This window comes from Zonotrichia albicollis, chromosome 28, assembly GCF_047830755.1.
Source record: "Zonotrichia albicollis isolate bZonAlb1 chromosome 28, bZonAlb1.hap1, whole genome shotgun sequence".
Classification (NCBI taxonomy): domain Eukaryota; kingdom Metazoa; phylum Chordata; class Aves; order Passeriformes; family Passerellidae; genus Zonotrichia; species Zonotrichia albicollis.
The window spans coordinates 3756430-3782453 of record NC_133846.1 but is presented as its reverse complement, the minus strand read 5'-3'; the positions used below and the strand labels follow the sequence as shown (position 1 = coordinate 3782453).

The 26024-nt window shown below is 48.6% G+C and overlaps 1 protein-coding gene across 5 annotated transcripts; it reads right to left on the bottom strand.

Moving 5' to 3' along the window:
* SLC41A1 (solute carrier family 41 member 1) lies at positions 1 to 25895 on the bottom strand. Of its 5 annotated transcripts, none has more exons than XM_074528025.1 (11): positions 25875 to 25895; positions 23822 to 24895; positions 17169 to 17276; positions 11421 to 11492; positions 9913 to 10057; positions 9674 to 9820; positions 8008 to 8155; positions 7854 to 7933; positions 6342 to 6476; positions 4543 to 4691; positions 1 to 2458 (listed from the first exon to the last, which is right to left on the bottom strand). In XM_074528025.1, exons 2-11 carry the CDS (start codon positions 24155 to 24157, stop codon positions 2273 to 2275), a joined length of 1506 nt encoding a protein of 501 aa, XP_074384126.1. In that variant the 5' UTR covers positions 24158 to 24895; positions 25875 to 25895; the 3' UTR covers positions 1 to 2272. The 5 variants fall into 5 exon arrangements, with proteins under 5 accessions (XP_074384126.1, XP_074384122.1, XP_074384123.1 ...); XM_074528021.1 differs by lacking the exon at positions 25875 to 25895 and adding an exon at positions 25180 to 25304; XM_074528022.1 differs by lacking the exon at positions 25875 to 25895 and adding an exon at positions 25141 to 25281.
* Positions 25896 to 26024: the final 129 nt, after the last annotated feature.

The window sequence follows — 26024 nt, the reverse complement described above, 5'->3', positions numbered from 1 at the left end:
ATCTGTCAGTTATAGGAACTATAAATAATTAAGACAGTCTTTTTTTTTTTTCCTTTAATAAAAGAGTAAACCAGGATTTTCATCTGCAGGCAGCTGTAGAGTAGGCATGCATTGGAGTGCAACCAGCGGGAAGAGTTTGGTTTGTTTTTGTTTTGTTTTTCCATCAATATTCCTCAGTTTTAAATGAAATTCTTCCCTGACCATTCCCCAAGCAAACCTTTGATCATATTTAATGTACAGACCCCCCCAGCCCCACCATGAGAGGCAGATTCCTCCTCTAGGGAATTTTTTCCTGGGGGATTAAGTGGTGATGTGACACCAAAAAAAGCCAGCAGAGCTTCTCTTTATATCCATAAAAGCTGAAGTGTTAATGGAAGGAAATCTTGCATTTATATTCCTCAACATCAGGCAGAGAAATCAGGTGAACAGCTGAGAATATTCCAGGAAATATTTCAGAAAATATTATTCCAAAAAATATAACATTCCAGGAAAATATAATATTCCAGGAAAATTATATATTCCAGGAAAATTATAATATTCCAGGAAAATTATATATTCCAGGAAAATATAATATTCCAGGAAAATGATATTCCAGGATTCCCTGGGCTGAGAGCTCAGCAGAGCAGGGTCAGAGTTTGTTTTGTGGTTGGGTTTTTTCCTTTGGGCACAGTTTTGGCCAAAGGAAAACTGAGAAATGTCACCAGAGGGGACAGAGGAGGATCAGAGCTGCTCCCACACGGAACACGGAGCACAGGAGGAGGGAAACTGAGCCTGATGCTGGATTAGCAAGGGAAAAAAGGCGGAAATCACCTCAAAACTACAACTCAGGAGGAGCGTCCTGGAGCAGGGAAGGGTTTGCAGAGCTCCAGAGAGGGCCTGGAGCTCTGCTTTGGCTCCATCTGCTCTGTGGATTTCCAGAATTCCATCCTGACCCTGTTTTCCAGCAATCCAGAACTTTATCCTGACCCTCCTTTCCAACAATCCAGAACTTCATCCTGACCCTCCTTTCCATCAGCACCATCTGGAGCCAGGCCCAGCTCTGGCCTGGCACATTGAGCCTGGCCTAACTTTGGTCTTGGTTTGCCCCTCTGGCTGCACTTGCTGTGGGTTTTTCCTGCCCTCCCAACGTGGCCTAAGGGGAAGAGCAGGAATTCCACAAAAAGCAGGAGGGGAAGCAGCAAAGGAGGGAACCCTGCCCCAATAATCCCAGATTTTACACAAGGGCAGGGGGTTGGTTCCTGTTCCTGCTCCAAGAGCCAGGCCCCTGTGTGTGATCTGCATTTCCAGCTGGCAGGATTATCCCATGGATGTCCTTCCCTGACAGACACCAGCAGCAAAATGCTCCTGCCCAGCTGGGAGAGCCCAGGCTCAGCTTGGGGAGATGCTGGGTGGCTTTTCCTGCCTGCAAGGAGCCCCCTCAGCAGCCCAAAATGAAACCTGGGCACAAAACCCAGGAGCTGTTTGTCCATCCACCCCTCTGGGAAGGTCAGCAGGGGAATGGAGCAGCACCAGGAGGGATCCCTGGGCAGGAGGATGGTGATGGTGATGGGTGGGGAGGGTCCTCAGCCCCTCTAGGCCAGGCTCAGAGCAGCTGAGCTCAGCTCACCAAGGCAGGAGCAGCGTGCTGCACTCTGGGGTGGGTGGCAAAATGGAGCCTGGAGATGCCAGCAGAGCCCAGCCTGCCCCAAATGAGCTCACTCCCATTCCTGTGCTGAACACAGGAGCCTTCCTCACCATCCTCCTCATCCCCCCTCACAGACACTCCCCATTTCTGGGTGTGGGCCCTAGGCTGGATCCTCCTTTCAGGGTTACCCCATGCCCTGGGCCGTGAGGTTGTGCTTGGCTGGAAGGTGCCAGCTCAGCTGGGCAGACCTGAGCTCCACCTGCAGGGTTTAAAAAACGCTTATGAAGCGAAAAAAGCAGCCCTGAACCTCGAGGGAGGAGGCAGGGGGGGCTCCCTGCATGACCTGACCGAGCAGGAACTTAACTGGAACCTTGGTTCGGACACAACTGCTACAAAAATTGCACTTAGTGATTGTCTCGTTACACTTTTTGTTTGTTTGTTTGTTTGTCCTTCCCAAAACTAGATAAGATTTTTCTTTTTTTACAAACTCGGCTTGAAATATAAACCAGGTAAAATTCCCATTGAAAATAATGAGAATCCAGTATCAAAGGTGAAATCTTCCAGGGTGGGTGGCAGGACAGGAAGGGGAGAAGCAAAGAAACAACAAATGGAAGGAGGAGAGCTGTGGGAAGGGAGGAGCAGGGAGGTTTAATCCCCAACATCGGAGTCCCTGTCCCCGATGAGCCAGAGCACGTGGAAGCTGAGGGCCAGCAGCCCCGTCCCAATGAGGTCCCCCAGGGCTGTCAGGTACGGGATGGAGAAGTTGTCGGGGTCCAGGTGCCTGCCCCACATCCAGTGCACCATCCAGTCTGCGATGTAGAGCAGGATCAGCACCTGCAAGAGCCACGGCAGCACAGCCCTGAGCTCCGGTGTGACCCCAGAGCAGCGCTGCGACCCACAGCGGCCTTAAAAATCCCACTGCGGCCCTGCAAACCCCACACTGCGGCCCCACAAACCCCACACTGCGGCCCTGCAAACCCCACACTGCGGCCCTGCAAACCCCACTGCGGCCCTGCAGCCCCCACACTGCGGCCCTGCAGCCCCCACACTGCGGCCCTGCAGCCCCCACACTGCGGCCCTGCAGCCCCCACTGTGGCCCTGCAGCCCCCACACTGCGGCCCTGCAAACCCCACACTGCAGCCCTGCAGCCCCACACTGCAGCCCTGCAAACCCCACACTGCGGCCCTGCAAACCCCACACTGCAGCCCCGCAAACCCCACTGCCGCCCCGCAAACCCCACTGCGGCCCCGCAAACCCCACACTGCGGCCCCGCAAACCCCACACTGCGGCCCTGCAAACCCCACACTGCAGCCCTGCAAACCCCACGCTGCGGCCCTGCAAACCCCACACTGCAGCCCCGCAAACCCCACTGCCGCCCCGCAAACCCCACTGCCGCCCTGCAAACCCCACTGCAGCCCTGTGACCCCACACTGCGGCCCTGCAAACCCCACACTGCGGCCCCGCAAACCCCACACTGCGACTCTGCAAACCCCACACTGCGGCCCTAAAAACCCCACACTGCGGCCCTGCAAACCCCACACTGCGGCCCTGCAAACACCACACTGTGTCCCTGCAAACCCCACACTGCGGCCCTGCAAACACCACACTGTGTCCCTGCAAACCCCACACTGCGGCCCTAAAAACCCCACTACAGCCCTGCATACCCCACACTGCGGCCCTGCAAACCCCACTGCAGCCCTGTGACCCCACTGCAGCCCTGTGACCCCACTGCAGCCCTGTGACCCCACTGCGGCCCTGAAACCCCAGGGCAGCTCTGCAAATCCCATACAGTGGCCCTGTCTGGCCCAGGGGAGCACAACCCCATGGGAACAACCACCCCATGGGCACAATTAATCCCACAGGCTGCAACAACCCCACAGCAAACCAGCCCCCATAGGCACAACAACCTCGTTGCCACGATTAACCCCACAGCTACAACAACCCCAAGGCCACAACAACTCCACAGGCCACAACCACCCCACGGGCCACAATTAACCCCATGGGCCACAACAACCCCATGGGCACAATAAACCCCACAGGCACAGTTAACCCCATGGGCTACAACAACCCCACAGGCCACAATAAACCCTACAGGCCACAACAACCCCACAACAGCCCCATGGGCACAATTAACCCCATAGGTCACAATAACCCCACAGGGACAACAACCCCGTGGCCACAACAACCCCATGGCCACAATTAACACCATGGGCACAATTAACCCCAAAGGCCACAGCAACCCCACAACAACCCCATGGGCACAATTAACCCCACAGGCCACAACAACCCCATAGGTGACAATTAACCCCACAGGCACAATTAACCCCATGGGCACAATTAACCCCGTGGGCACAACAACCCCACGGGAACAACAACCCCACGGGAACAACAACCCCACGGGAACAACAACCCTACAGGCCACAGTTAACCCCATGGGCCACAATTAACCCCCTGGTCATAATTAAACCCATGGCCACAATTAACCCCACAGGGATAACAACCCCATGGCCACAATTAACCCCATGGGCACAACAAAATCTGCACTGGGTCCTCCCAAGCCTTTAGTCTGTGTTTCCCTCACAGCCCTGTGGGCTCCCCCAGCCCCAGGGAATGCCAGGGCAAAGGGCAGCACAGGGCACACATTCCTGCAGAATTCCACATCCTTCATCACCAGGGCTTTCCAAATTGCCAAATCAGCCCTCAGGACAAATTAGCACACTTTGGCTACCAAAAAGATTTAAAAAAAGAGACAAAAAGCCAGATTTTAAACTCCCCAGGAATGGCAGGATGGAAGAATTGTGTGCTCAGGTGCCCATGAAGGAATTCCTGAGGGATCCCTCTGCCCAGCACAGGATCTCTGGGCAGGGACAGGCACACCTGGGCAGGTGCCACCCGTGTCCCTGAGGCTCCCAGCTCACCTGGAGCAGCGCTGCTGTCATGTAGAAGACGATGAAGATGAGGGTGAGCGTGGTGTGCCCGCCCTGCATGGAGTGGATGGTGTAGAGGAACACCAGGTGCCCGGGCACCACCAGCAGGAACAGCACGCGGGCAGAGCGGGAGTTCACGTCTGCAAAGGGCACAGAAGGGCACATTCACACCCTGCAAGTGCCCAAGTATTGCCCTGACTTTTCAAGATTTTCTACACCTTCTGATGTTTACGTTCTTGTAGCGAAAATAACTCATTGTAAATTATTGTAAAATATATTTTATATATTTAATATAAATATATAACATAAATATATTTAATATAAATATATTAATCTATTTTGTAAAACATAAATATTTAAATATGTTTAAATAGTTTACATATTTATATATTTAATATAATATAAATATATAATTATAATTATAAAATATAATATACAAATATTTCTAGAATATAAATTATTGTAAAAATAGCTCATTCTAAGTAATTGTAAATTATTGTAAAATAGATTTTAATATAGAATATATAAAATAAATATTTAATATATTTTATAAAATAGAAATATAGAAATATATGGGTTTACATTTCGTATTTCAGGGGGGCTTCCTGCCTCCCTTAGCACACACCGGTCTGTTCAAACCAAGACATCCACAATTCACCTTCCAGCTCAGGATAATAAAGAACTGTCATTCCTATTCTCATATCTTTTCCTGAGAACCTCTTAATTTTAAAATTGTAATAATTTGGACAGAGGGGGGTTTACATTTCCCATTTCAGGGGGACCTCCTCCCTTCCTGAGCAAAACCTGTCTGTTCAAACCAAGACATCCACAAATCCCCTTCCAGCTCAGGATAATAAAACACTGTTATTCCTATTCCCATATCTTTGCCTGAGAGCCCCTAATTTCAAAATTAGAATAATTCAGAGGGAGGGGAGGCTCCTGCCTTCCTTAGTAGCCACCCGCCTGCTCAAACCAAGACATCCACAAATTTTCTTCCAGCTCAGGATAATAAAGAACTGTTATTCCTATTCCCATATCTTTGCATGAGAGCCTCTTAATTTCAAATTTATAACAATTTGGAGGGAGGGGAGTTTAAATTTCCCATTTGCTGCCTTCCTTAGCAGAACCTGTCTGTTCAAACCAAGACACCCACAAATCACCTTCCAGCTCAGGATAATAAAACACTGTTATTCCTATTCCCATATCTTTGCCTGAGAGCCCCTAATTTCAAAATTATAATAATTCAGAGGGAGGGGAGGCTCCTGCCTTCCTTAGTCTGCTCCAACCAAGACATCCACAAATCCCCTTCCAGCTCAAGATTAAATAAAGAACTGTTATTCCTATTCCCATATCTTTGCATGAGAGCTTCTTAATTTCAAATTTATAACAATTTGGAGGGAGGGGAGTTTAAATGTTATTCCTATTCCCATATCTTTGCATGAGAGCCTCTTAATTTCAAATTTATAACAATTTGGAGGGAGGGGAGTTTAAATGTTATTCCTATTCCCATATCTTTGCATGAGGGCCTCTTAATTTCAAATTTATAACAATTTGGAGGGAGGGGGGTTTAAATTTCCCATTTGCTGCCTTCCTTAGCAGAACCTGTGTGTTCCAACCAAGACATCCACAAATCCCCTTCCAGCCCAGGCCACCCCACAGCCACATTTCCCGCCAGCAGAGCCCTGGATGGGGCAGGGCAGCCCCAGCCTGAGCCGGGCAGGGCTGTGCCCCCTTTGCTGTGCCCCCTTGGCTGTGCCCAGCTGGCACCCAGCCCTGTCCCCAGGCTGTACCTGAGCTGCAGAAGGTGCTGCAGGGGCTGGGGCACTTGCGAGGGGCAGTGCCAGGGCCTTCTCCAGGCTCCCCGCTCATGTGCAGGTAGGTGGAGATGCGGCTGGCCTGCACTGCCACCAGGTTGCCACCCACACCTGCACGAGAGGGGAACTCCTGTGAGCCACAGAGAAGTCTGAGAAGAGTTTTTGTCCCGTGTTTAACCCTGGAATTCTTCCATGCTTAACCCTGGAAGAATTTCCCACCAAGGCTGTTGATGTAGAAACCAAGAAGAAAGAATGGGGGAAAAAGAAAAGAAGGAAGGGGGTAAAGAAAATAAGGGGGGAAAAAGAAGGAAGGGGGGAAAAAGAAGGAAGGGGGGGTAAAAAAAGGAAAGGGGGGAGAAGGATCCATGGTTTCCCCTGAAAGAATTCCCCACCAAGGTTGTTGACATAGAAACCAAGAAAGAAAGAGTAGGAAGGGGGAAAAGAAGGAAGAGGGGAAAAAAAGGAAAGGGGGGAGAAGGATCCATGTTTTCCCCTGAAAGAATTTCCTACCAAGGTTGTTGACATAGAAACCAAGAAAGAAAGAATAGGAAGGGGGAAAAGAAGGAAGAGGGGGAAGAAGGAAAGAAGGGGGGAAAAAAATGAAGGAAGGGGGAAAGAAGGAAGGAAGGAGGGGGAAAAATGAAGGAAGGGGGAAAAAAAGGAAAGAAGGGGGAAAAAAAGGAAAGGAGGGGAAAGGATCCATGTTTTCCCCTGAAAGAATTTCCTACCAAGGTGGTTGACATAGAAACCAAGAAAGCAAGAATGGGGGAAAAAGAAAAGAAGGGGGAAAAAGAAGGAAGGGAAAAAAAAAAAAGATTGGGGGGGGGAAAGGAAGGGGGCAAAAAGAAAAAGAAAAAAGGAGGGGGGGAAACAAAGGAAGGGGGGAGAAGGATCCATGTTTTCCCCTGAAAGAATTCCCCACCAAGGTTGTTGACATAGAAACCAAGAAAGAAAGAATAGGAAGGGGGAAAAGAAGGAAGAGGGGGAAAGAAGGGGGGGAAAAAAGGAAGGAAGGGGGAAGGATTCATGTTGACCCCTGAAAGAATTTCCCACCAAGGTGGTTGACATAGAAACCAAGAAAGAAAGAATGGAGGAAACAGAAAAGAAGGGGGAAAAGAAAAGAAGGGGGAAAAGAAAAGGGGGATAAGAAAAGAAAAGAAGGGGGAAAAGAAAAGGGGGATAAGAAAAGAAAAGAAGGGGGAAAAGAAAAGAAAAGAAGGGGAGGAAAAGAAAAGAAAAGAATGGGGGGAAAAAGAAAAGAAAGGAAGGCGGGGAAAGAAAGGAAGGGAGGAAAAAGAAAGGAAGAAGAGGGTGAAAAGAGGGTGCCCCAGAGGAGAATGAGTGTCCTGAAATCCCACCCAATCCCAGTTTGCCAAGAGCAAAAGGTGACAGGGTGGCTCAGGGTGTGCCCCAAGAGAGAATGAGTGTCCTGAAATCCCACCCAATCCCAGTTGGCCAAGAGCTGCAGCCAGGGCAGGCAGGACTCACCATTGATGACCGGGGTGAACACTGCCATGCCAGCAAAGTTGGGGTCCGACACCGTCCTGTCCAGAATGAGCCCCCCGACACTGCAGGGCAGAGAGGGGCAGTCAGTGCTGGGCTCCCTGGGGGGCTCTGGGCACGGGGACAGGGCCAGGCTCACCTGCTGATGGCCATGGCGATGATGACGGGCTCCCAGCCCGAGTACAGCACCTCCCTGGTGGCAGAATTCCTCCTGGCAATGATGATCCAGATGGGCAGCAGCGACAGGAAGAAGGCGCACACCAAGGGGTTCACGTAGGCTCTGCTCTCTGGGCACGGGGAGAAGCAGAAGAAGAAGCAGAAAAATCAAAGCCACGTCCCTCAGGAGCTCCAGGAGGAGCAGGGACAATCCAGGGCAGCCTGGAGCCTGCAGGATGTGGTGGCTCCTTGTCACAGCTGTCCCCTGTGAAACCCTTGGATGGGTTCACCAGCAGATCTCAGTGAGATCTCTGCAATTCCAGCTCTCATCCCTGCTTCCCACTCCTGGGCAGCATCTCCCAGTGCTGCTCCCTTCAGCCCTGGATGAACCTGGATGAGCCTCGGGGAAGGGAAAGGGAAAAGGAAAAGGGGAAAGGGAAAGGGGAAAGGAAAAAGGGGAAAGGGAAAAGGGAAAAGGGGAAAAGGGGAAAAGGGGAAAAGGGGAAAAGGGGAAAAGGGGAAAAGGGGAAAAGGGGAAAAGGGGAAAAGGGGAAAAGGGGAAAAGGGGAAAAGGGGAAAAGGGGAAAGGGGAAAGGGGAAAGGGGAAAGGGGAAAGGGAAAGGAAAAAGGGAAAGGAAAAAGGGAAAGGAAAAAGGGAAAGGAAAAAGGGAAAGGAAAAAGGGAAAGGAAAAAGGGAAAGGTAAAGGGGAAAGGAAAAAGGGAAAGGAAAAAGGGAAAGGAAAAGGGGAAAGGTAAAGGGGAAAGGAAAAGGGGAAAGGAAAAGGGGAAAGGAAAAAGGGAAAGGAAAAAGGGGAAAGGAAAAAGGGGAAAGGGGAAAGGGAAAGGGGAAAGGGAAAGGGAAAAGGGAAAGGGAAAAGGGAAAGGGAAAAGGGAAAGGGAAAAGGGAAAGGGAAAGGGAAAAGGGAAAGGGAAAAGGGAAAGGGAAAAGGGAAAGGGAAAAGGAAAAGGGGAAAGGAAAAAGGGGAAAGGAAAAGGGGAAAGGAAAAGGGGAAAGGAAAAAGGGAAAGGAAAAAGGGAAAGGAAAAGGGGAAAGGAAAAGGGGAAAGGAAAAGGGGAAAGGAAAAGGGGAAAGGAAAAAGGGAAAGGAAAAAGGGAAAGGAAAAAGGGAAAGGAAAAAGGGAAAGGAAAAAGGGAAAGGAAAAAGGGGAAAGGAAAAAGGGGAAAGGAAAAAGGGGAAAGGAAAAAGGGGAAAGGAAAAAGGGGAAAGGAAAAAGGGGAAAGGAAAAAGGGGAAAGGAAAAAGGGGAAAGGAAAAAGGGGAAAGGAAAAAGGGGAAAGGAAAAGGGGAAAGGAAAAGGGGAAAGGAAAAGGGGAAAGGAAAAGGGGAAAGGAAAAAGGGAAAGGAAAAAGGGAAAGGAAAAAGGGAAAGGAAAAAGGGAAAGGAAAAAGGGAAAGGAAAAAGGGAAAGGAAACAGCTCTCCCTGAGCACCCCACCTGGAGAGGAGGAGGAGGAGTTCAAGGCAGTGAAAAGCTCCATCCCCTCCCCTAACCTGAACCAGGCCCAACTGAGGGAGCTCCAGGGCAGGAACCCCTCACACCCTGAGGAAAATTCCAGAAGAACAGGGTAAAGCAATGAGAGGGGGACACAGCAAGGAGCAGGCAGAGCCTGAGCCCTTTGCTGGTGCTCACCCAGCTCCTTGTAGAGCCCCCAGCTGATCCCCGAGAGCAGGGCCAGGGTGATGAGGTCCCCCAGGCTGGCAGCGATCGGCGTGGCCACGTTGTCAGGGTTGATCCCCATCTTCTTGGAGCCAATGATCACCCCGATCATAATCATGCCTGCAGCCAGAAAGAGCCCAAAAAAACCAAAATAAGGCCAAGGGGAGGTTGATATTTCAGGAGGAGGGGCACAGCACAGGGGGGACTCTCACCCAGCACCAGGGAAGCGATGAAGGCAGTGGCCACGCTGCTGGCACACAGCAGGACAGCGTGGTCCATGCTGAAGTGCCCATCTGGGATCCACCCAAACACCACGGCTGCAATCGAGGCCAGGAAGCCAACCACGGTGGCCTGGACCTGGAAATGGAAAGCACAGGGTCACCAGGACAGTCCCACCATGGCCTGGACCTGGAAATGGAAAGCACAGGGTCACCAGGACAGTCCCACCATGGCCTGGACCTGGAAATGGAAAGCACAGGGTCACCAGGACAGTCCCACCATGGCCTGGACCTGGAAATGGAAAGCACAGGGTCACCAGGACACCAGGACAGTCCCACCATGGACAGGATGTGGAAATGGAAAGCACAGGGTCACCAAAACAGTCCCACCATGGTGGCCTGGACTTGGAAATAAAAAGCACAGGGTCACTAAAACACCAGGACAGTCCCACCATGGCCTGCACTTGGAAATGGAAGCACAGGGTCACCAGGACAGTGCCACCATGGCCTGGACCTGGAAATGGAAGCACAGGGTCAACAAGACACCAGGACAGTCCCACCATGGCCTGGACCTGGAAATGGAAGCACAGGGTCAACAAGACACCAGGACAGTCCCACCATGGACTGGACCTGGAAAGCACAGGGTCACCAAAACAGTCCCACCACGGTGGCCTGGACTTGGAAATAAAAAGCACAGGGTCACTAAAACACCAGGACAGTCCCACCATGGACTGGACCTGGAAATGGAAAGCACAGGGTCACCAGGACAGTGCCACCATGAACAGGATGTGGAAATGGAAAGCACAGGATCACCAGGACAGTCCCAGGGGTTGAGGAGAGCTTGAGCACATCCACGAGGCTGGAGATGGAACACAAACCCTGTGAGGGAGCCCTGAGGGAGCTGGGGGTGCTCAGCCCGGAGAAAAGGAGACTCAGGGGTGCCCCCATCACTGTGCAGCTCCTGAAAGGTGCCCGTGCTCAGCTGGGGCTGGGCTCTGTCTGCAGGGACTGACACAGCCAGAGCTCACAGCCTCAAGGGATGTTTAGGTTGGATATCAGGAAAAAGTTTTTTACAGAAAGAGTGATAAAGTTTTGCAATGTTCTGCCCAGGGGAGGTGGTGGAGTCCCCATCCCTGGGGTGTTTAACAAAGCCTGGATGTGGCACTGGGTGCCAGGGTTGAGTTGAGGTCTTGGGACTGGGTTGTATTGAATCATCTTGAAGATCTCTCCCAACCCAGTAAGTCTGTGAATTCAGGGAATTCTGTGAATTTTGGGAATTCCTGGGGACTGGGGAGGTGGTGCAGTCCCCATCCCTGGGGTGTTTAACCAAGCCTGGATTGGCACTGGGTGCCAGGGCTGAGTTGAGCTGTTGGACCTGAGTTGGAATCAGTGATCCTGAAGGTCTCTTCCAACCTGGCCATTCTGAAAATTCTGTGAGAGGTTGCCCAGAGAAGCTGTGGCTGCCTCATCCCTGGAAATGCCGGGAATACTCCCCTGCTTACCTGGATCAGAGCCATGTTCCCTGTAACCATCTTCCAGAGCTCTTTGTGCGAATCCATTTGGCCAATATTAGCCTGCAAGAGGAAACCAGACACTGTTACACCTGCCAGCAGCCAAATCCCTGCCTGCCTGGGCAGGAGGGGACTCAAACCCTCAGGGGAACAACTCAGCAGAAAAGGGAGTGAGAAGGGGAATCTACACCAACCAAGAATCCCAAAATTATGGTGCCACCAACCAAAAATCTGATGGGAATGCTGCAAAATCAACAAGATCTCTCTGTGCCCCTGTGTGGTGGCGGTCACAGGATGAGGGAAGAGATGAGAATCTTGACTCTATGTTTCAGAAGGCTGATAATGTATATTATATTATATTATATTATATTATATTATATTATATTATATTATATATCACACTGTTTTTATGTTACATTTTGGTTTTATATTTTATATTATATTGTATTTATATTCTATATTATATTGTATTTATATTCTATATTGTATATATATTATATATACAATATTGTATATATTTTTATAGTCTATATTGTCTATGAGTTATATTATATTGTATTTACATTACATTATATATTGTATTTATATTACATTATATTACATTATATTCTATTCTATTATATCATATATCTTATATCATATTTTGGTTTTATATTATATATTCTATATTGTATATATATTTTATATTCTATATTGTATTTATATTCTATTGTATTTATATTATATAGTATTTCTATTATATTGTATATTGTAACTATATTATATTATATTATATTATATTATATTATATTATATTATATTATAATGAGATACTAAAACTACACTAAAAGAATAGAAGAAAGGATTTCATCAGAAGGCTTGAAAGGAAAGGAAAAGAATGATAATAAGATCTTGTGAGACAGCTGGACTGTGATTGGCCATTTAAACCATTTTCAATTAAAAACAACCCCATGAGACCAATCCCAGATGCACCTGCTGCATCCCACAGCAGCAGATAATCAATGCTTACATTTTATTTCTAAGGCCTCTCAGCTTCTCAGGAGAAAAAAACCCTAAAGAAAGGATTTTTCATAAAATATATCCATGACACCCCTGCAGCCACAAAGTGCATTTCTCTGTGCTGGCTGGGTCAGGCTGCCCCAGGTCGGCAGCACAGCCAGGGAAAGCTGCAGGAAAAGCTGAGCAAACAAGGCTGGGGACAGTGGGGACACAGAGGAGCCACCAGCCCTGGCACAGGGGGCACTGGCACAGGGACAGCCTGAGCAGGATTGGAAAATAACCCAATAAATATCCCTGTGGGGGACACCAGCCTGGGCAGGAGGTGGAAATGGCTTCAATCTTTAATTCCCGGTGTAGGGTCCAAAATAAGGCAGAGGAATCGCTGCAGGGCACGAGCTCTGCTCCTCCTGCCACCTCCGGGGACTTTATGGGAAGAACGGGTCAATTTGTACCAAACTGGGTAAATTTATCCCCAATTTGCATCATCAGAAGCTGATGAACTCAGCAAACAAGGGAGCTCAAACACTGGAGTGGGAAATGCATTCTGAAGGAATATATTTTGAACGAATTAGAGAGGGAACCTCTGAGTTTTTTAGATGATAGGATTTATTTTCCTTATTTTTTACAGGAAGGGTGAGTTCAGCTCACATCTTCACTGCATGGCTCAGAAGGTCTCAAAACCCTTAGTTACAAAACCTTTTAAGGATTTATTGACCAATAAAACACTGCCAACCAGGATATTTGTGGTTTTTGACCCAATATTTAAATATTTCATCTTATGGACTCATGCTACAGTGTGAGCTTGTTATAACACAAAAACCTACAGAACTGCATCCTAAACTTCTTCAAACTCATGCACAACAGCAGCAATTTCCTCCTCTCAGGCGGAAAATAAGAAATCCAGATTGATTAATTTGATTAATTAACTGATTAATTAACTCTCCTTGCTGGATGTGCTTTACTGAGATGCTCCAACCTCTGGGGCAAATTCTGGGCACAGAGGAGGAAGGAATGGGGGAAAACCCACAAAAAATGGAGCAGCAGGTAAAGCAGAGGAATTTGAGCTCCATAAGAAATATTTTAAATATTTCATCTTATGGACTCATGCTACAGTGTAAGCTTTATTAGTTATGTTATAACACAAAAACCCGCAGCACTGCATCCTAAACTTCTTCAAACCTGTGCAAAACAGCAGCAATTTCCTCCTCTCAGGTGGAAAATAAGAAATCCAGATTGATTCATTTGATTAATTAATTGATTAATGCTCCCACCTCTGGGGCAAATTCTGGGCACAGAGCAGGAAGGAATGGGGGAAAACCCACAAAAAATGGAGCAGCACATCCAGCACAGGAATTTGAGCTCCATAAGAAATATTTTAAATATTTCATCTTATGGACTCATGCTACAGTGTAAGCTTTATTAGTTAATCATGTTATAACACAAAAACCTGCAGCACTGCATCCTAAACTTCTTCAAACTCGTGCAAAACAGCAGCAATTTCCTCCTCTCAGGTGGAAAATAAGAAATCCAGATTGATTAATTTGATTAATTAATTGATTAATCAAATTAATCAATTCGAGTAATCAATTGTCCCACCTCTGGGGCAAATTCTGAGCACAGAGCAGGAAGGAATGGGGGAAAACCAACAAAAAATGGAGCAGCAGATCCAGCACAGGAATTTGAGCTCCATAAGAAGCCTGACCTTCAAATTCCAGCGCCGTGGCAATTAGGCTGGGATTAGCATAACCTCCCTTAATCCTTTAATTAATGGGGGAGTTCGGCCTCTTAATTGTGAAAGGGATTTCTGAGGTGCCCTAAGGCAGCGCTAATTAGGAACCCAAAGCCTGAGAAAGGGCTCCGGGCTGTGGAGAGAGCTTGGGGTTGTGTTTGTGCCCTGACAAAGGAAGGAATGATAAATCTGACTCTTTTCAGAAGGCTAATTTATTATTTTAATATATTGTATTATTTTAATTATTGTATTTTAATATATTGTATTTATATATTTAATATATTGTATTAAAGAATACTAAACTATCCTAAAGAACACAGAAAGGATATTTACAGAAGGTTAAAAAGATAATAATAAAAACTTGTGAGTCTGGAAAAAGTCTGACACGGCTTGGCCCTGATTGACCAATAAATTAAAACAATTCACATTAAACTAATTAAACAATCACCTGTTAGATAAACAATCTTCAAACACATCCCAAAGCGGCAAAACACAGAAAAAACAATGAAACAACTGTTTTCCTTTTTCTCTAAAGCTTCTTAGAAGAAAAATCTTCAACAAGGAGATTTTTTGGAAAATATGAATGTAACACTTGTATTATATTTGTGGGGTGTCTAGATGAAGGAAGGAATGATAGATCTGACTGTATGTTCTCAGAAAGCTAATTTATTATTTTTTTATATTCTATTAAAGAACATTATACTAAACTATATTAAAGAATACAAAAAAAGACATTTACAGAAGGTTAAAAAGATAATAATAAAAACTTGTGACTCTTTCCAGAGTCTGACACAGCTTGGCATTAATTGGCCAATAAGTGAAAACAATTCACATTAAACCAATGACACAATCACCTGTAGTTGGTTTCGTGTGAATTTCAATCTCCCAACACATTCCAAAGGAGCAAAACACAGGAGAAGCAAATCAGGTAATTATTGTTTTCCTTTTTCTCTGAAGCCTCTCAGCTTCTTAGAAGAAAAATCTTCAACAAGGAGATTTTTTTGGAAAATATGAATGTAACACTTGTATTATATTTGTGGGGTGTCTAGATGAAGGAAGGAATGATAGTTCTGACTGTATGTTCTCAGAAAGCTAATTTATTATTTTTTTATATTCTATTAAAGAATACTATACTAAACTATCCTAAAGAACACAAAAAAGACATTTACAGAAGGTTAAAAAGATAATAATAAAAACTTGTGACTCTTTCCAGAGTCTGACACAGCTTGGCATTAATTGGCCAATAAGTGAAAACAATTCACATTAAACCAATGACACAATCACCTGTAGTTGGTTTTGTGCGAATTTCAATCTCCCAACACATTCCAAAGGAACAAAACACAGCAGAAGCAAATCAGATAATCACTGTTTTCCTTTTTCTCTGAACCCTCTCAGCTCCTTAGAAGAAAAATCTTCAACAAGGAGATTTTTTTGGAAATTTTTTGGGACCGATCCTGGTGAGTTGTGGGCAGGGAGGAGCCCCCTGGGAGCAGAGACCCTCCTGTGCCACTGGGGGTGTCTGCAGCTTTAATTCCAGGGTTTGGGGAGCACAGCAGGGAAGGCAGAGGCCAAAGCCAGCCTGGGGACAGGACAGGAGCCTGGGCTGGTGTCCCCAGGGCAGATGGGGCAAAATTCTCCATTTCCTGCCCCAAAACCGCCCCAGGAGGGGACACACAAGGGCCAACAGTGCCCAAGCAGTGCCCAGCAGGGAGAGGGGCCCTGGGGCCAGGACAGCAAGGATGCCAACAATGGAGAGGGACACAAACAAAGGGAATTGTTTGGTTGGTTGGTTGGTTGGTTGTTTCAGAGAGAAGGGGTGAACAAAGCTCAGCCTCTGTCCCTGCAGAAGGAGGAGGAGAAGGAGGAGGAGAAGGAGGAGGAGAAGGAGGAGGAGAAGGAGGAGGAGAAGGAGGAAAAAAGGAGGAAAAAAAGGAGGAGGAGAAGGAGGAGGAGAAGGAGGGAAAAAAGGAGGGAAAAAAGGAGGAGGAAAAAAAGGAGGAGGAAAAAAAGGAGGAGGAAAAAAAGGAGGAGGAAAAAAGGAGGAGGAAAAAAAGGAGGAGGAAAAGGAGGAGGAAAAAAAGGAGGAGGAAAAAAAGGAGGAGGAAAAAAAGGAGGAAAAGGAGGAAAAAAAGGAGGAAAAAAGGAGGAGGAAAAGGAGGAAAAAGAGGAGGAAAAAGAGGAAAAGGAGGAAAAAAAGGAGGAAAAAAGGAGGAGGAAAAGGAGGAAAAAGAGGAGGAAAAAGAGGAAAAGGAGGAAAAAAAGGAGGAAAAAAGGAGGAGGAAAAGGAAGAAAAAAAGTAGGAGGAAAGAGGGGGAGATCTTTCTCTACCAGATCCAGATATCACCCAGTGCAGCTCTGCTGTGCCTTCTCCAGCAGCAAGGGCAGGCTCACAGGAAGGGAATGAGCCCAGCAGAATTTGATTATGGGATTTGGCAGCCTCACACCAATAACTGTCACAACTGGGCACTGGCCACTCCTTGGCTGGCACTGGCACATTGACCAAACAGGCCACAAAGGGCTGGTCTGGGCTACAAATGGTTAAACTTATGGTGTTGGAGCCTGTTCATTTGGCTACAGCAACCCAAACATTCATTTCTGGTTGATCCACAGGCACATCTGCATGGCAGAAGGAAGTCAATAAAACCAGCAAGTGCTAATAGATCATTGGATTCAACCCTATATTGGATTAAACCCTATATTGGATTCAACCCTATATTGGATTCAACCCAATATTGGATTCAACCTTGTATTTGATTAAACCAAATATTTGATTAAACCAAATATTTGATTCAACCCAATATTTGATTCAACCCTATACTTGATTCAACCCTATACTTGATTCAACCCTGTATTTGATTCAACCCTGTATTTGATTAAACCAAATATTTGATTAAACCAAATATTTGATTAAACCCAATATTTGACTCAATTCTCTATTGTATTTGGGGATTTTACCCTCCCACACCCACAGAGGAGCTGTCCCTGTCCCTGCCCAGCCCCTGGGCACTCACAGCTGTGGACAGGCGCGATGCCAGCGTCATCTCCAGGTTCCCCTTCAGCCCCAGCAGAGCAGGAACCAAGATGAACACCTCGGTGACCTGCTTGAAGACGTCCCAGTGCTGCAAAATCAAAGCACATTCAATAAAACCAAAGTACATTCAATAAAACCAGGAAATCTCACAAATTACATTCAATAAAACCAGCCAATCTCACCAAATTACATTCAATGAAACCAGGAAATTTCACCAAAGCAATTCAATAAAACCAGCAAAGGACATTCAATAAAACCAGCCAATCTCACCAAATTACATTCAATAAAACCAGCCAATCTCACATTAAAGCACATTCAATAAAACCAGAAAATCTCACCACAGCACACTCAATAAAACCAGAAAATCTCACAAATTACATTCAATAAAACCAGCAAGTCTCTGATCAAAGGACATTCAATCATCTCACCAAATGACACTCAATAAAGCCAGCACATCTCACATTAAAGCACACTCTATAAATCCAGCAAATCTCACCAAAGCAATTCAATAAAACCAGCACATCTCACCAAAGTGCATTCCATAGAACCAGGAAATCTCTGACCAAAGCACATTCAATAAATCCAGCAATTCTCAGCAGAGCACATTCAATAAAACCAGCAGATCTCACCAAAAGCAGCAATTCTCACCCAAGCACATTCTATAAATCCAGCAAATCTCTGACCAAAGCACTTTCAATAAAACCAGGAAATCCACCCAAAGTACATTCAATAAAACCAGGAAATCTCACAAATTACATTCCATAAAACCAGCAAATCTCTGATCAAAGGACATTCAATCACCTCACCAAATTACATTCAATAAAACCAGCCCATCTCACCAAAGCACATTCAATAAATTCAGCTCATCTCTGACCAAAGCACATTCCATAAAACCAGCAAATCTCAGCAAATTACATTAAATAAAGCCAGCACATCTCACATTAAAGCACACTCAATAAGTCCAGCAAATCTCACCAGAGCAATTCAATAAAACCAGCACATCTCACCAAAGTGCATTCCATAAAACCAGGAAATCTCTGACCAAAGCACATTCAATAAATCCAGCAAATCTCACCAAAACCAGCAATTCTCACCCAAGCACATTCTATAAATCCAGCAAATCTCTCACCACAGCACACCCAATAAAACCAGCAAATCTCTGACCAAAGCACTTTCAATAAAACCAGGAAATCCCACCAAAGTACATTCAATAAAACCAGCCCATCTCACCAAAGCACATTGAATAAATTCAGCTCATCTCTGATCAAAGCACATTCAATAAAGCCAGCCAATCTCACCGAATTACATTCAATAAAACCAGCCAATCTCACATTAAAGTACATTCAATAAAACCAGGCAATCTCACCAAAGCACTTTCAATAAAACCAGGAAATCCACCCAAAGCACACTCAATAAAACCAGCACATCTCTGACCAAAGCACATTCAATAAAAACAGCCAATTTCACCAAATTACATTCAATAAAACCAGCCAATCTCACATTAAAGTACATTGAATAAAACCAGAAAATCTCAGCAGAGCACATTCAATAAAACCAGCACATCTCTGACCAAAGCACTTTCAATAAAATCAGGAAATCTCTGACCAAAGCACATTCAATAGAACCAGCCCATCTCACCAAAGCACATTCAATAAATTCAGCTCATCTCTGACCAAAGCACATTCAATAAAGCCAGCCAATCTCACCAAATTACATTCAATAAAACCAGCCAATCTCACATTAAAGCACATTCAATAAAACCTGAAAATCTCACCAAAGCACATTCAATAAAACCAGAAAATCTCACCACAGCACACTCAATAAAACCAGGAAATCTCACAAATTACATTCCATAAAACCAGCAAATCTCTGATCAAAGGACATTCAATCACCTCACCAAATTACATTCAATAAAACCAGCCCATCTCACCAAAGCACATTCAATAAATTCAGCTCATCTCTGACCAAAGCACATTCCATAAAACCAGCAAATCTCAGCAAATTACATTAAATAAAGCCAGCACATCTCACATTAAAGCACACTCAATAAGTCCAGCAAATCTCACCACAGCACATTCAATAAAACCAGCAATTCTCACCCAAGCACATTCTATAAATCCAGCAAATCTCTCACCAAAGCACATTCAATAAATCCAGCAAAGCACATTCAATAAAACCAGCACATCTCACCAAACCACATTCAATAAATCCAGCAAATCTCACCAAAGCACACTCAATAAAACCAGCACATCTCTGACCAAAGCACATTCAATAAACCAGAAAATCTCACCAAAGCACATTCAATAAAACTAGCCAATCTCACATTAAAGCACATTCAATAAAACCAGAAAATCTCACATTAAAGCACATTCAATAAAACCAGAAGATCTCACCAAAGCCCATTCAATAAAAGCAGTGACACAGCTCCTGCTGGGCTGACAAACAGCCCTGAGCCAGCAACTTCCACTGAAAATCCCCAGAGAGCCCCCAGTGACAAAATGTTTACACACACAGAGGCCAAAACAGGGAAACACGGAGAGGCTTTGCCCAATATTTGCAGTTTTTGGCAGATTTGAGTGCTGGAGTTTGGTCAGTCTCAGCTGAGAGCCTTTGCTGTGTCTTGCAAATATATATATATATATATATATATATATACATATACACAGATATATATATAGATATATACAGATATATACTTTATATATATATTTAAACTATATATATAATTATATACATTATAGAGTTATATATATTATAATAATAAAATAATATATTCACATAATAACGATATAGTATAATCGTTATATATATATAAATACATATATAACAATTATATATATATACAAATATATACATATATATAAATACAAAAAAATTACATGTGAAATTATATATATAATTATATACATGTAGAAGTATATATACCTTATATTAATAAAATAATATAAAAATATAATAACTATACAGTATAATAAAATTTTATAAATAGATAACATTTTTATTTATAAATTATATATATCTAATAAAACTATATACATTATTGATTTATATATAATATACTATATATAATATTAATATAATTCATACATTTTAGATTTATATATAATATACTATATATAATATTAATATTATACATTGTATAGTATAATAATATAATATATATATATTTGCAAGACAAAGCAAAGGCTCATAGCCTTTATTATATAATAATGAAATAATAAAAGAATAGTAACAATAAAATAGCAATAAAATAATAAAATAAATGTAAATGTAAATATAAATGTAAATGTAAATGTAAATGTAAATGTAAATGTAAATGTAAATATAAATATAAATATAAATATGGTCCTTCTGCCCAGGATCCCATGCAGCACTGGAAGGGTGAGCTGGAGGTTCTTGGGAGGTTCTGGAAAAATCCTCCATCCCCCTTCCCAGCCACGGGAATTCAATCCCAAGGCTAAAGGGAGTTGGCGCTGCTGGCGGCACAGGCTGAGCTGCTGTGGGAATTCCACAGGAATTACAAAAATTACAAAGTTTTCTTCCTAAAGGCCACAGGAACAGGGCCGGGGAACACGGGGCTGAGCTGCCGTGGGAATTCCACAGGAATTACAAAGTTTTACTCCTAAAGGCCACAGGAACAGGGCAGGGGAACACGGGGCTGAGCTGCTGCGGGAATTCCACAGGAATTACAAAGTTTTACTCCTAAAGGCCACAGGAACCAGAACACAGCGCTGAGCCAGAGCCTCCCAGCCCCTCCTATTGCAGCTCCCAAATTTCTGTTGTTCCTTCAAATCCTCATTTTCTACAAGGGCATCCTGAAGGTGAACTTCATCAAGGAATAATTAATTGTGTAATTGATTGAATTGCAAATAACTGCTGACAAAAACTGTGAAAGTGCTGAAGACTCCAGCGCAGTCTGGAGTGTGAAAGATGAGACCTGACATTATGAACACCATGTGTCAACACCGCCCGCAAGGGCAGCGCCTGCTCCAGGAAAAACTTTAGCTTGGGCTCAAATCACTTTGGGGAACTTCCAGCAGAGCCAGGCAGGGACCTTATGAGGGGAAAACACACTTGAAATGTCCTTTTTTTTGGTTTGTTTTTTTTTTTTTTCAGAAAACGATTCCAGTAAAGCTATTCTGGAATAATTTCCCCCGTCCAGCCTTTCCTGTTTGGAGTCACCTCCCAGCTGTCCCAGCAGGTCCCTCCACCATGAGGGGATGAGCAGAGCTCAAAGGCACGCGGGGAAAGGGCTGCTGTGGGCAGGACAGCGCCCACAAACGGGCAGGATGGCACCCACAAACGGGCAGGATGGCACCCACAAACAGGCAGGATGGCACCCACAGACGGGCAGGACGGCACCCACAAACGGGCAGGACAACACCCACAAACGGGCAGGACAACACCCACAGACGGGCAGGACAACACCCACAGACGGGCAGGACAACACCCACAAACAGGCAGGATGGCACCCACAGACGGGCAGGACGGCACCCACAGACGGGCAGGACGGCACCCACAGATGGGCAGGATGGCACCCACAGACGGGCAGGGCAGCACCCACAGACGGGCAGGACAGCACCCACAAATGGGCAGGACAGCACCCACAGACGGGCAGGGCAGCGCCCACAGACGGGCAGGATGGCACCCACAAACGGGCAGGACGGCACCCACAGACGGGCAGGACGGCAAGGACAGCACCCACAGACGGGCAGGACAGCACCCACAGACGGGCAGGACGGCAAGGACAGCACCCACAGACGGGCAGGACGGCACCCACAAACGGGCAGGACGGCGCCCACAAACGGGCAGGACGGCACCCACAGACCCCAAACACACCCCCTGCCCTCCTGGCACAGGGGCTGGCACCGGAGCCTCTCCTGCCCACACCACCAGGCCTTGTTTGCCCAGCCCAGCAGCTCCAGGCTGAGCAGTTTGGGCTGCCCACAGCTCCCAAATGGACGTGTCCCCATTCAAAGCCCAGTTTGTGCCCCAGAGATGGAGGTTCTGCCCAGGAGAAGCTGCTCTGCTGCCCCCAGGCCTGGGGGACGTGGTGGGAGCAGCTCAGGCTGCAGAGGCAGCGTTCCCACATGGAAACACAGCCAGGCTGGCACATTCCCACCGGGAACACCTCATCCAGGGCAGCTGCCAGCTCCCTGCTGGCCTTTCCTAAAAGTCACCAGCACAGCCCGTGTCAGGGGGAGCCACCCCTGTCACGCCTGGGTGTCTCCGAGCACAAGGAATGGCGCAGGAAGCTCTGGAATGAGCCTGGCACACACACAGGGAAGCGTTAACCTGGCAGAGCCAGCACCTGAGGGGGAAATGGACGAAGGAGCCAGGCCCAGGGCTGGGGTGGCACCTGGGGTGTCCCAGGGCTGGGGTGGCACCAGGGGTGTCCCAGGGCCGGGGTGGCACCTGGGGTGTCCCAGGGCCGGGGTGGCACCTGGGGTGTCCCAGGGCTGGGGTGGCACCTGGGGTGTCCCAGGGCCGGGGTGGCACCAGGCAGCAGCAGCAGCAGCAGGGAAGGGTTTTGTCTCCAGCTGTCTCAGCTCCCAGGCTGCACCTTCTCCTCTGAGCCCTCTCCTTCCTTCATTCCTCACTTCTCCTCCATCTCGTTAAATTAACTGAGCTTTACAAAGCCAGGGCTGGGACAAGGAGCTGGAGGGCTCCCCCATCTCCCCCTCCCCACCCAGCACACCAGGGATAAACTGTTCTCCCTCTCCCTGTGGCTGAGGCAGCCCTGGCATTCCTTCATTGCAGCCTCGGCATTCCTTGGCTATTTCTTTATTATTCCTTTATCCCACCCAGCCCTGCAGAGCGCCGGGGGAGCACCAGCCCTACCTGCACCATGTCCTGCCATAACTGCACGAGGTCCAGCCCCACCTGCACCATCCCAACACCATCCCAGCCCTATCTACACCATGTCCAGCACCACCTCAGCCATACCTACACCATCCCAGCCCCATCCCAGCCCTACCTGCACCATCCCAGCCCCACCTGCACCATGTCCAGCCCCATCCCAGCCCTACCTGCACCATGTCCAGCACCACCTGCACCACATCCAGCACCATCCCAGCCCCACCTGCACCACATCCAGCAACACTCCAACCCTACCTGCACCACCCCAGCCCTACCTACACCATGTCCAGCACCACCTCAGCCATACCTGCACCATCTCAGCACCATCCCAGCCCTACCTGCACCATCCCAGCCCCACCTGCACCATGTCCAGCACCACCCCAGCCCTACCTGCACCACATCCAGCCCTACCTACACCACATCCAGCCCCATCCCAGCCCCACCTGTACCATGTCCAGCACCACCTGCACCACATCCAGCACCATCCCAGCACCACCCCAGCCCCACCTGCACCATCCAAGCCCTACCTGCACCATGTCCAGCACCACCTGCACCACCCCAGCCATACCTGCACCATTCCAGCCCCACCTGCACCACATCCAGCACCATCCCAGCCCCACCTGTACCATGTCCAGCACCACTCCAACCCCACCTGCACCATCCCAGCCCTACCTACACCATGTCCAGCACCACCTGCACCACCCCAGCACCACCTGCACCATCCCAGCCCTACCTACACCATGTCCAGCCCCACCAGCCACACCCCAGCCCTACCTGCACAATGTCCAGCACCATCCCAGCAGCCACCGTGCCAAATCCAGCCAGCAGGAAGGGGAACAGCACCTGCAGCCCGATGGAAAACGAGGTCTCCTTGAGGGGCGAGGGGGGCTCAGGCCCCCGCTCCGTGCTGGTGTCATCGCTCTCGTTGCTCTGGCTGCCATTCTCCAGCAGAGCATCCTCCTCCCTCACCCCTTTGGCGTTGGCTCGGGACTCCAGCACCACCAGGTCCACGGCGGTGCCCTCGGGCCGCAGGAAATGCTCGGGCCCCGCGGGCTGCCCGCAGTCCCCGTTGGCCTGGGGGGGATCCTTGGGCTCCAGCGTGGATGTCATGCTGCAGGACACGCTCTCCCGACCCTTGGCTCGCTGGGCCTACAGCCAGCAGCTGCTCCAGGAGGGATCTTCTGCCAGCAGCTTATCCACACGGCCTTGCCAGCATCCAGGAGGGAGCTGTGCCAGCGCTGCTCGCCCGCCCGGGAGTGCGGAGCCTGCTGCTGCGGCAGCGATCCCCATCAAGCAGGGACGCGGAGCACAGGGGACACGGCAGCAGCTGCGAATGGCTCAGTTCCCCCTGGCTCTGCTCCTTTCCAGCGCCCTGTGCACGATCCCGGCTCTCCTCCCCAGATCTGTGATGCCTTAGTGCATCTCCTCCCAGCTCTTTTCCAGCAGATGTGACGGGGCAGAGGGAAAAACACACGAAGTAAGGGATGTAGAAACTTAAAGCAACACTGAAGGAGAGGATTGGCTTTCAGACATGATCCCACTCAGGCTCTTCTGGCTGCCAGGGCTTTGCCAGCGGCACCGTCCCTCTGCAGGATTCCCCTCCGAAGGCTCCTGCGGCTTTCTGCCAGCACAGCCAGCGCTTCCAGCAGGCTGCGAGTGTCACTGCCGCCCTCCTCCTCCTCCTCCTCCTTCCCCAGCAGCACGAGGCCAGCACAGTTCCTGTTACTCGCACCAACAGCAGCTCCCAGCGAGGGTTGGTTACTCACGGAGCCGGCCGGGCTGCAGGGTGGGGGCTGGCATTGGGGCAGCCTGGCACACAACGCGCGTTTCCGACAGCTCGCCCGTCACCTGAAACACACGGGGGGAAAGCCGATATTCCGGGGGGTCCCGCGGCAGCCGCTCCATCCGCTCCCTCCAACCTTCGCCGCACCCCACCTCTCCCCCGGGCACCCTCAGCGGCTGAGCCGGGGGGTGCGGGCACCGGGAGGGACCCGCAGGGCGATCTCCGCGGCCGGGGCTCCTCCCGCCTCCCGCAGCGCCCCGCGAGCCGCCAGCTCCGGAGCGGGGCTGCCCCCGGCCGGTCCCCACGGTACCGCCGCCCGTGTCCCCGCCGTGCCCCGCGGTGCGGGTACCGAGTCCCCGCCGTGCCGGTACCGCCCGGTGCCGCTCGCTCCGCTCCCGCTGCGCACCCGCGGCTCCTCCGCCGCCCCGCGCTCTGCCCCGCCGGGCCCCGCCCCGCGCCGCCCTGACATCACCGCCGGCCAATGGCGGCCGCGCCCGCATCGCCGCGCCGCGCTCCCATTGGTCTGATCCGCGTGGCGTCACGTCTGGCCCCACCCCCGGCACGGAGCGCGTCCCCGCTGTGCGGATAGGCCACGCCCCTTTGGCAACGCGGGGGCGGGGCCTGTGGGTCACGTGCGGCTGAGCCCGCACGGGGCGGGAGCGGTCAGTCTGTCTGTCCGTCTGTCTGTCCTGCCGTTCTTCCGTCCACTCTGCCGTCCATTCTTCCATCCATCCTTCTGTCTGTCCATCTGTCCATCCCTCTATGCGTCCATCCATCCCACTATCCAGAGATCCATGCATCCATCCATGGATCCGTCCAGCCATCCATCCATCCGTCCCTCTATCCAGAGATCCATCCATGGATCCATTCATGGATCCATCCATCCACCCACGGTTCCATCATCCATCCATGGATCCATCCATCCGTCCCTCTATCCAGAGATCCATCCATGGTTCGATCATCCATCCATCCATGGATCCATCCATCCATCCACGGTTCCATCATCCATCCCCATCCATCCCCCCATGGTTTCCCTGCTCTCACCTCCGTGGGTCCCTCTCTGTGGAAGCCTCGTTGTGCCCCGTTGGGGACAGGGAGCTCACAGGTGACACCCCAGGGCTGCTTCCAGGGACCCCCTCCAGGGACACACAGCTGGATCCAGCCCAAGGAGCACCACTGGGTTCCAGGTCTCGG